Below are 12457 nucleotides of genomic sequence, written 5' to 3' on the forward strand. Positions count from 1 at the left end.
CAGCCCTGTTTTGCCTTGCCTGCTTGTGTTGTAGACCTACAGCCCCGTTTTGCCTTGTCTGCATGTGCTGTAGGCTTGCACTGCTGGGTGCTCTGGTCGAGATAAAGCTGGGTGCCATTTCACTGCTGTGCTAGGGAGCTACTTCTATATTATATGGATGTGACTCATTCTGCTTTGTCTATGTATGCTGTAGCCGCACGTTGCTGCTCTGGTAGAAGAATATAGCTGGGCGACCACTTGTATGCAGCTGTGCTTTGAGGGCAGTGGACTTGGTTGTAGCTGGACGGAGACTAGTTGGCAATAACTATGTTCAGTGGGGCAGTGGGGATGAGCCCAGCTGAGAAAAAACTAGAAGCTGAAAAATGGGAACCCTAGGGGGAAGATTCAGATTGAGAGAGATTCTCATACCATGTATGTTTATCATAGTTGTGAGGGTAACCACTTTTTTTTCCTTACACAGACTCCATATGTCTACAAAATGCTGCTACTCGATATGCCTATGCGCATCCAAATTTCTGCATGCATATCCTGCTGTAAGCAGTGGAATAGCTTTTTTAAACCTTTGCATTCACTTGAAGAATGGCTACATCCTTGTCTCAAACAAATCAACCTTAACTTGTCATTAAAAAACAAGCATATCAAATGCAGGGATCTGATGTCTGAACTCCACTGCTCGTACAAATGTGGGGTTACAGTACACAAAATGCTACAACGAGATGGGAGTTCTGGCCGCCGCCTTGACTCCTCTCGGGGTATTTCTTAGGATTTTTGTATTTGAGACATGGTCATCCCCAAATAATAAAAAATGCAACCACCCAGAAGGATGGTCAAAGCAGCGCCAGAAACTTTTACCAACACTACCTAGCCTTACAGAGACTCTAGGTCGAGAGTCAAAAAACAAAAGAGCAGTACAGCCCTCCTAATTTGCTGTCAGGCGTGTGCGACCTGAGTTTCACCTGCACTTTTTGAATGAATCAAAGAATAGCTGCTTTCCCTTATGTCTTCACCCTGTCATTTCTTTTTATTGATTTCTTGCATCTGAAGAGAGCCATCTTTCATTAGTTTGATGCTCAAGTTGTTGAACCTTTCTCGTGAGTAATGGCGTGAAGCCTTCCTCCAGTCTGTCCCTGCTTGCATCATGCTCGCAAACTCTTCATAGCTTATTTGGCCATCCTGCAAACATTATCAAAAACTGAGAAAAAGCACAACGCAACTAAAGCCCTTTGCACAAACCAGGGAAGACCGGCTATGGATGACCCATCCATCAGTAGCCATGCCCTAGCCACTGTCATCAGATCCAAGAATGGGTAAGTTATGTGTGTGATGGATAGGGTGTATGTGTAAGGGGCCTAAGCTTTATAATTGAATCATAATTAAGGACGAGCACCCCACCTTATCTGTATCCACTTCATTCATAATGTCGCTTATTAAGTCTGCATCATCAGGACCTAAGTCATCGCTCAAGGCAAGCTTTAGTTCAGTGAAGTCAATAAAACCATTCCCATCTTTGTCAAAACGAGAGAAGGCCTTGCGCAAATGCTCATCATTATCCATCCTTTGAAGCTGGACAGTCAATGCAGCAAACTTTCCATAATCCAGAGATCCGTTCTTATCTACACCAGCCTGCAATGGCAATACATTACATAAATTGGGATCAGCATTTGAACACAATAGAAGAACATACCTCACCAGAATACTGAGGTAATCACAAGATAATTCAGCAACCATAATCTACAGAATCACAAGAAGAAAGATAACGAAGCTGTTGGAAACACCATTTCAAAACCATGTATAGCATTGGAAAGTATGCATTTGGGGCAGCTGCAAAACCCATACCAGCCTGATAGAAGATGAAGAACCAGGACGCTTGACTGGAAGTATCTTGTCAAGTTTGAGAATTTCCCACTCATAGAAACACAGCAAGTAGTTCAAGGCATTTCACACCTGGAGACATGGTTGTTTCTCGTACCGGTATGAACCTATTCGTAACGTACGGTTCGTATGGTACGATGCCGTACAGTTTTGTACGGTACGTCCTCCCCCCCAAAAAAATTTTTTTGAGAAAAAAATTCCAAATGCTCCAAAAAAAATACAAATCGTGCTCAACAAAGATCCCAAATGCCCGCAATACTTTGCAACTTTCGTGTCCACTCAATATACCTAAAAATCTGGCGAGGTAGACTAGTAGGGTACACTTGATTGGTAGGATGAGAGAATCTTGCTACATCACTTGGAGATCCCTGGTATAGGTAGGCTAGACAATCAGATCCTCAAGTTATGTACGAGGGAGGAGATTTGGACAGTGCCATTTTGTTCTATAGAGGAGTCCCTAAACCTATCACCCTAGATGCACCGCCCGTATTTGAGCAAGGACGGACCCTTAGTCATAAACGCTACACTGGGAGACCTTTGGTGTTACATTACCCATGCATGCTCTTTTTTGGAGACAATTGGGAGATCCAACTGGGAGAGACACATCTCCATGTTCTGGTTCCTCAAGCACTGTAGACTCCTCCCCCCCAACCTTTCCTCACATTCAAGCTTGAAGCTCCATAGTTTGTAAGTGTTTTTTTTAAAAAATCGTATTTTATCGTACGGTATCCCAAAATTTCATATCGTACCAAAAATTCCCGTACGGTATCGTATTTTCCTACCGTGACAACTATGCCTGGAGAGACAGTGTTTCCAAACCCACTTCCACTAGCCTCGCACTAAGTGTTGGTTATTCAACCCTTCGGTAGAACACCCCCCCCCCTCCTCCCCTTCTGCCCCCGGCAATGTATTATGCCCCTTTTGGTCACCGAATCTCAAAGTGGATGATTGGCAGAGTACAGAGAGACTACAGGTGATGATGCTCCCAAGTATGATCCGAAGTAAACCATCAATTCACGGGAGTTTGACAACCATGACCTTCAGATAGACCCCCCACCCCCCCTTCAAATACAGCCTTGATTCACCATTTCTTGATCTCTCCCAGAGAGGGATCAACCACCTTATCCGTACCATTGGCCAACTGAGGGTATCATCCCACCATCTATGGGTTGAGACTAGTTGACCTCTCGAGAGGCAAGGTTACACGTGGTATGCACAATTTGGGAGGTCGAGACAATGGAGTATTACATGTTCATATGCCCATCTTACTATGAGATTCAGGGGAGATTGTGTTAAGTAACTAGTACTAATCCTCGGGATAACAGGCCTGATCCGACTGGGTTAGTGGAAACCCAATTAGGAGGAATCAGGCTAATATGGGTGGCTAAGGTTATTATTAATAAATCCATGTGTACTGGCTATTTATAATAGGATGGTTATGTATAGCGGCAATGGGTACTATATAAGTGAAACAGATCCATGCCAGTCCTTTGGCATGCCGATCTATGCACATGTGGTCCTTTGGCATGCCGATCTATGCTCTACCACATGTGCAGCCAGAGTGGTCAAACTCTAACCTATAGCAAGGTTGTGGGATTCAGACCTTGGCCCCTGGCTCGGGGGTGGTTCTACGCATAGAACCTATGGTTGGGAGGTGAGCTAGCTTGCACCCCTCTTAGGGGGTTTGTACTAATCACTTGTGTTTTGTATTTAGGAGATCCGTGGGGTTGTAACAATTGGAATCAAAGCGGCCTGAACGCAGAAGGTATCAAGATGCACATGCGGAGGTCTCAATCAACTTTTCCGTTTTACTTTTCATGGATTCACAAGATCCAGATATTCTCTATGCTTTGTGCTAAGGTTGATTTGATGCATACTCATTGAAGGTATTTCTCTACGTCATGCCTACATTTTGATCTCAGGAAAAAGGTTTATGCTCTCTCAGTGTTCTTCTGACATGTTAATTCTGAGAGTGGGGGAATATTCAAGATCATGTGGGTAGAGAATATGCAGAAGGAAACCCTATGGAAAAAATCCTAATTTCTCTCTGATTTTTTCTCCCGTCTGGTCAAATTTTGTGCTCATGTATATGCCCTGTTACGTGTATGTTAGAATGTAAGCATAGGGGGTGGAAGAGAGTGAGTAAGTAAAGCTTTTTAGGGTTATTTTTTCAGCCTGCGCATAGGGCAGTGAAGCTGCCCCATGGGTATGCAAAGCAAGGCACACACACCCCACTGTGTAGGACAACCAAGCCTTTGGAGTTGCACGAGAGATAAGACGGGGAGGAGGGCCTGATCAGGGCGGCCAGCAGACACATGCAGCCTGCAGATTGAGAAGTAGGGGTGCTTGGGGTGAAAAGTGGGCACACACAAGCTGGGCTCGTGCAGGTGATAGGGCTGCGATCAGAGGCAAAAAAAAACACACACAAGCCAGCACCTCTACTTTTGGTGGGTATAAAAAAAGCACACAAATTTGGGCATGGAGGCAGCCACTTGAGCTACTATCTGGACAGCTGTTAGAAGAAGGGGGGCAAGCCACTTATCTTCAGCCGTGTGTGAGCAGAAAGGAGGCACGCTAAAAGTGGCCTCCAAGGCTGCTTTCTGGAGTTAAAAAAGGGCGCCAGATTTTTTGAGCAATACATGTTTTTTTTTGGCACGTTAACAGCTTTTTTATAAAAAACGGCCTGTTTTATGCTAAAAACAGAGAGTTGTTTTAAAATTTAAAAAAACAAACAAAAAACATACATTCTCTCCTACACTAAGCTGAACCATATGAGCCTTTTGCCAAGAGTCCGCGTGGGACAAAATTGCAAGGTGCAGAACTTGCGCTTTGCTTTTTGTACACAGAACATGGGGAGGGGTTCAAGCACAAATCTCAACACTAGTTAAAAATGTTGTTTAGATGCTAATTAACGCACTTGGGCCCCTGATTGGTGCCTATCCACCCTCTCAACCAGCCGAAAAGCTGTTGACCATGTACACGTGGCACTCACACAGGTGATGCACATGACTCAGAGTGGAGACAAGGACAGGGGCATTGCCAGGGAGGACAGAATATGTATTCTTTGCAGTATGGAGATCAGGGAGGAGAAGCACTGCATCTGCAGGTGCCAAGTGTGTTATCAGAGAGGTGTCTCGAGTTATTCCTGATGGAGCTACTCAGACACAGAGATCTCCTTCTCAAAGAGAGAAGATCCCAGACTTAGGATACCTCACTGCCCAACATCAGGAGCTTCTTCCTGGGGTACAGGAATGCAGCACCAAGCATTGGCCTCATGGCTCACTGGATTCTGTGGAAGCCCTTAAGCAGAGTAGACAGCACACACAGGTGGCAGCAGAGGCGCCACACACCCCTCGAGTCACCCTGGATAGAGCAAACCAATTGCAAGGCACCACACATCCCTGCTCCAGAGGCCAAGCAACCATCCATCAGATTCATGAGATCCTTCAGACACACAGGGAAGCCCCCCAAAGGAGGTGGACATAGAGAGCCTATATGAGGTCATAGATGTCGCCCCCACTCAGTGAGCTTACTATAGGTGGTACCTTACATCCATGATGTGAGCCAGGTGGTTATTTTAATACTTTTGTACTCAGATGGTTATCTCGTCTCTTATCTCATGGCACTATTGCAGCACATTTTTGGTCTCACAGAACCTTTTGGGTTCTTTGCAGATGTTTAATATAACCTCTCTCTCTCTCTCTCTCTCTCTCTCTCTCTCTCTCTCTCTCACACACACACACACTCACAATGGAGAAAGTAACGAACTATTTTTCATAGCTGGAAAGCAAAGACCTGCATAATACATGTAGACATCTGTAAAAATGTACTTCAAACAAACTTCAAAGTTAACAAAAAGCAACACGTACAGCCTCCATCAACTGTTGAATTTCATTTTCAGCAAGCTGGGAACCAAGCTTATGAAGGCCTGTCTTGAACTCTTCAAAACTCAACACTCCGTTCTTATTGGTGTCCATCATGTTGAACATGTTCTTGAGTCCATCAACTTCTTCACCAGATAAAAGCTCTGCGATAACCTGTAACACTCCCCAAAACATGTTTATTTGATACTGCAATGAAGTTTAGTAGTCACGAAACAGTAATCCAGTAGCATGCAAATGGATAACTCAGAAAGGGTGAGTAGCATACTCGTAGTGCCTTTTTCTTGAGTTTGTTCATGGCTGAGAATTGCTTTAATCTTGAACGCACTGTTTCACCAAGGGGAATTTCTGGGGCCTGTTTGGCATTCTGCAACCATGGATGATCTGCGTTTATCATAGCCAAAACTCAAAACTGTCAGCACCAAAAGAGCATATGTGCAAAATCTACATGGCAAAATTCACAGACATGCAAAACCAGAAGGCAGTACCTAGAACTTGCTGAGCAGTAAGCCTGCGCCTGGGATCAGGTTCCAGCATCAGGCGAACCAAAGACTTTGCTTTCTCAGAGACCTTGGGCCACGGATCTCTTTTAAAGTCAATGACGCCACGGAGGATGGCCTGTGCAACCCCCTGCTCCGTCTCTGCCATTCAAAAAGAAAGTTGATCAACCTTTGGACAGCTGAAACTACTCATAGGCTTAAGGCTGCATGTACACAGTCATAGATGTAAGTACCTGACCAAAACGGAGGTACTCCACACAACAAAATGTATAGTATGACGCCTGCACTCCATACATCTACCTCCGGTCCATAGTTGCGCTTAAGCACCTCTGGAGCCATGTAATAAGGACTTCCTACAATCTCAGAGAATCTCTCCCCTGCAGCAGGCAAGGTTCCACAGGTAAGTAAACATCACCACCACGGCTAGCCTAATAACATCTAAAATCCGATGCCTTTAAAATCAGAGGGCATACCAGACTTAAAAAAGACAGACAGGCCAAAGTCAATCGCTTTTAGGGGTGAATTTTCCCGCTTGCTTGCAAACAAAAAGTTCTCTGGCTTCAAATCACGATGCATCACTCCATGCTTATGGCAAGCCTGCAAGATAAATCAAAGAAGGCTGGCTGATGTTACTACAATTTCATGGTTGTCAATCAGGAAAGGAATCCTGGGGGAACAGACAATAGACTTTTTTGAGCTATGGCTATGGCAACAGTGCCATTGCCATTGCCATATCCATCATCATAACCATAGCCATAGCTGCAGAGACAAATGGCCTAGAAGAGATCACCTGGACAACTTCTACAATGGTGCGTGTGACGTTTGCAGCCGCTCGCTCGTGGTAGTGCCCGCGTGCCACAATCCGATCAAACAGCTCGCCCCCTTCACAAAGCTCCATCACAAGATGTACGGCATTATCATCCTCGTATACGCCCTTGAGGGTTACAATATGGGGGTGAGGGGGCAGATGATGCATGATGACAACCTCTCGCCGCACATCCTCTATGTCAACCGCAGTCCTCAGCTTGCGTTTGGAGATAGACTTGCAAGCCAGAACCTCCTGGGACTCCCTGTCCGTACACAGGTATGTGATGCCAAACTCGCCACGCCCCAGCTCTTTGCCAAGTATGTATTTTTCAAGGATATTCTCCCCTACTGGAATTGACAAACCGTTGGCAAGATTCCTAAGCACAGTGAGCTTGGGAGCCCCTGCTGTGTGAGAGGCCTTGACCTCGTAAGGGTTTGGTTTCGTAGGTTTGGGTCCAGGGGCACTACAGCAGTTTCCCATGATATGTCTGCGTTCGCATTAACCCTAATCTAGAAAGAAGGTGTCCAAAGAAGCACCGGAGATAAGGCTTGTGAGATCTGGAAGCCAGCAGCCAGTCGCCTGGCACTTCAAATTTGCAAAGGAAGGGGGGTCAATGCGGAGCTTGAAATAGAAGGAATGGTGTTCAGAGGGAGATGAAACGGCAAGGGTAAAGCTATGGCGATGGCGGAAATGGCAAGGGTATGGCTATGGCTACGGCAAGTTAATGCTGTGGCGATGGCAAGGTAAGGCTATGGCGATGGCGGCAGGGCAAAGATGTTCATGTAAGAAACCCTTCCCTTTACCTGCTCCTCCTTCCTGTTCTTCTATTTTTCACCAAGAATAAGGGGAGAGGAAGCACGACGCGTAGCCGACGGAGACAAACATGAAAGAGGTGGGCTGTGCTTCGAGAAAGACAAGTCAAAACGTTACCGCCTCTCCCTGTTACAGCCGGTAACTCCCACTGCCTGCACTCCCCTGAAGTCTCGAATGTCGCCACGTGGCGCTCGTCCAATTCGTCCGACCTGCGATTGCCGGCGCTATCTCGGCGGTAATTGTAATCAACTCCAAAAAAACATATTTTGCAGCTCGGTCCATATATGGCGGGCAGCTCGGTCCATATATGGCGGCAGGCTCTAGCCCTAGTGGTAACGGCCTTGGCATGTTGTCCCAGGTCGGTCCATATCTGGTGGGCGGGCTCTAGCCCTAGTGGTAACGGCCTTGGCATGTTGTCCAACCTGTGATTCCACACCATCTATGGTGGTAATTGTAATCAATATTCCACAACCTCCAAAACATATTTCTCAGGACATTTTTGTTGTATTGTTGCTTTTTCACACCTTGGTGAAGCGAAGAACGACGTGGAGCAGGCGGGACCTCTTCCAATGCCCCCTTCGTCCCTTCTCTTTGTTCAAGTTTAATCAAAAGATTTTCCAAAAATGTTGAAATCTTACAAAAGTGCAACCTTCGGAATATTTTATGAATGGAATGAATTTTCATATATAAAATGGAATTTTCTCTTTTTAGGCCAAATCTTTGGATCCCTGAGCGCATATGTGACAGTATACACACATAGCTCTGTCCATGTATGTCAAAAACCAATCTCTTTGTAAGAGTGTTAAGATTAGAGGGTTTTTGTGAAGATTGTATCTTGCTGATTTAAATTCTTGGGTCCAAGTAGCTCTAGCCATGGTAATGGCCTTGGCATGTGGGTGTATAAAAGTCTTGGATTTGAACCGGTCCATATACGCTGAGCAGCTCTAGCCCGAGTGGTAGTGGCCTTGGCCTATGGGTGTGTACAAGTCTTGGATTTGAACCCTGACACTAATATAGTATAACAATCTACTCTTTATTAAACACATCTTACTCCCTCTCCATGTGACCAAACAAGAGGGAGAAAAGGGGCCAGGGAGAAAACCCTGTCCCCACCTCCCAACAATTCAGGGATGCTAGCAGCGGAAGTAGTACTTCTTGCGCGGGGCAGGGTCCCACACTCGGGGCCTCCCCCACCACGGATATCCAGACAAGAGACTAATCCATCGGTTTTTCCAAAACCGAACCTGAAAAAACTTCCTTTGCCCGGAAAGCACGAGCGATTCCACCAGGATAACTTTTCCCTAACGTAGACAAAAGCCTTAACTAATTGAACTGATCTGACCGAACTCGGTTTTGTCCCAGGTACCAGGGAAAGGAGTTCCCAGGCCCCCTAGCCGGATGTTCATGCAAACATAAAACTAGTCACACCACTTACACACCCAATATGAAATTGCCTTTTTCTCAGCATCAGCTATCTTTAAAACAATCCTTTAATGAAACCATTGGAGTATCTATGGCATCATTGGCAACCAGAACGCTCACCACCTGTCCACTCAGGGGCCTTTTCAATAGCTCCTAGCCCATAGTACCCGGCAATATAATCACTTATAAAAATCAAGATGGAATCTCCGCCGTTGAAGATCAGCAAGATTAACCAACAGATCCATATAAAAGAGCCATGAACTCATTCATTGAGGACCAGCAAGGTCAATCAACCAGATCCATGCCCGGTTTCAGAAAACAACTCTTACTCCTTGTTCCAATATCTTCCACAAGCACGTGTGGGTATCTTCGGCAACCCAGAGCCCGAGCACCGTATGGTCAGCACCCTCTAGGATCCTTCGCAGGTCACCTAGCACTTCACTCATAGGCCGCTTCCGGGGTCCCTCATCCACCGTACCGGAAGCTCACCATTTAAATCGAACCGAGACTGGTCAAGACCTCGGCCGACCTTGCTACGCGAGACGTCCTCCATACATCCATTAGGTCTCCACGACCTTATTCACAAGATGGTCAAAATGCTTCCCCAGCATTCTTGACATAAAACAGTCATTTACAAACAGTTTACAAATATAGTTTCTATAATGAACTCGCATCTTTCCACATTATCCCTCATCAATCCACATTACTTATTCCACATTCCATTCATATGTGTACTCATTCTTATCCAATCACATCATTTTCCATCTCATCACATCAGATTCATTCACATCACATATCATTTATTCACATCCCAATTCACATGCCATCACATCTCATCCATTCACTCATATCGACGTCACATCATTTCACATACACATTCGCATTCATTATTCCACATACACATCCACATTCGTACTTCCAGATCCATACATCCACTTCCACATCTGCATTCATACATACATATCCATATCCACATCTATACATCCACTTCCACATGCATACATCCACATCCACATCCACATCCACATCCACATCCATACATCCATTTCCACATTCACATCCACATCCATACATCCATTTTCACATCCACATTCATACATCCACATCCACATTCATACATCCACATCCATACATCCACATCCACATCTACATTCATACATCCGCACATCCACATTTACATTCATACATCCACATCTACACTTCCATTTCCACATCCACACATCCACATTCACATTCATACATCCATTTTCACATCCGCATTCATACATCCATTTCCACATCCACATCCACACTTTCACATCCACACTTCCACATCCACACTTCCACATCCACATCCACACATCCACATTCACATTCATACATCCACATCCACATTCACATTCATACATCCATCTCCACATCCACATTCACATTTACATCCACATTCATACATCCACATCCACATTCACATTCATACATCCACATCCACATCTACATTCATACATCCGCACATCCACATTTACATTCATACATCCACATCTACATTCATACATCTACACTTCTATTTTCACATCCACACATCCACATTCACATTCATACATCCACATCCACATTCACATTTATACATCCATTTTCACATCCGCATTCATACATCCACATCCACATCCACATCCATACATCCACATTCACATTTACATCCATACATCCATTTCCATATCCACATTCATACATCCACATCCATCACATCCGCATCCACATCCACATCCATTTCCACATTCACATCCACATCCATACATCCATTTTTACATCCACATTCATACATCCACATCCACATTTACATCCACATTCATACATCCACATCCACATCTACATTCATACATCCGCACATCTACATTTACATTCATACATCCACATCTACACTTCCATTTTCACATCCACACATCCACATTCACATTCATACATCCACATCCACATTCACATTCATACATCCATTTCTACATCCGCATTCATACATCCACATTCACATCCACATCCACATCTATACATCCACATTCACATTTACATCCATACATCCATTTCCACATCCACATTCATACATCCACATTTACATTTACATCCACATCCATACATCCACATTCACATCTACATCCATACATCCATTTCCACATCCACATTCATATATCCACATTCATACATGCACATCCACATTTACATCCACTCTTTCACATACATATATCTACATCCATTCTTTCACATACATACATCTCCATCCATTCTTCGTTCATTTTCATCTATCAGATTCATTTCACATCCTCATATCTATTTATAGAATACAAGAGAATTCTTATTTTTGATATAAGATTTCTTTACGCATCTATTTATGCATAAATTCCATTTTAAGGAGAATAACACTTTCAAAATAAAAATCAATCTTTTATGCATCTTCCTATGCATAAATTCATTTTAAACGAGAATGACACTTTTGAATTAAAATTCAATCTTTTATGCATCTTCTCATGCATAAAATCAAAATTGATGAAAATAACTCTTTTGAACTAAAAATAGATTTCTTTATTCATCTTTCTATGCATAAAATTAAAATTAATGAGAATAACACTTTTGGGTTAAAATAAATTCTTTATGCATCTTTCCATGCATAAATCCAATTTAGTAGGAATTACATTTTTAGAATAAAATAATTTCTCTTATGCATCTAATTTATGCATAAAATCATTTATGATGAAAATCACACTTTTAATATAAAAAATATCTTTTATGCATATGTTTATGCATACAAATCATTTATAATGAAAATCACTCTTTTAATATAAAAGAATTTCTTTTATATCTAATTTATGCATAAAATCATTTATGATAAAAATCACACTTTTAATATAAAAAAATATCTTTTATGCATACAAATCATTTATAATGAAAATCACTCTTTTAATATAAAAGAATTTCTTTTATGCATCTAATTTATTCATAAAATTATTTATGATAAAAATCACACTTTTAATATAAAAAATATCTTTTATGCATATGTTTATGCATACAAATCATTTATGATGAAAATCACTCTTTTGAATTAAAAAAAATTCTTTATGCATCTTTCTATGCATAAAATAAAAATTGATGAAAATAACACTTTTTGGATTAATTTAAATTCTTTATGCATCTAT

The 12457-nt window shown here is 42.9% G+C and overlaps 1 protein-coding gene across 1 annotated transcript; it reads right to left on the minus strand.

Moving 5' to 3' along the window:
* Positions 1-591: 591 nt before the first annotated feature.
* Positions 592-8011, minus strand: LOC147618976 (calcium-dependent protein kinase 13-like). The gene is made up of 8 exons (XM_086774187.1): positions 7044-8011; positions 6727-6850; positions 6487-6630; positions 6242-6394; positions 6022-6137; positions 5742-5909; positions 1393-1623; positions 592-1173 (listed from the first exon to the last, which is right to left on the minus strand). Exons 1-8 carry the CDS (start codon positions 7539-7541, stop codon positions 1012-1014), a joined length of 1596 nt encoding a protein of 531 aa, XP_086630313.1. The 5' UTR covers positions 7542-8011; the 3' UTR covers positions 592-1011.
* Positions 8012-12457: the final 4446 nt, after the last annotated feature.

The sequence above is a fragment of the Cibotium barometz genome, chromosome 34 (genome assembly GCF_041138505.1).
Source record: "Cibotium barometz isolate CiBa-2024 chromosome 34, ASM4113850v1, whole genome shotgun sequence".
NCBI classification, from domain to species: domain Eukaryota; kingdom Viridiplantae; phylum Streptophyta; class Polypodiopsida; order Cyatheales; family Cibotiaceae; genus Cibotium; species Cibotium barometz.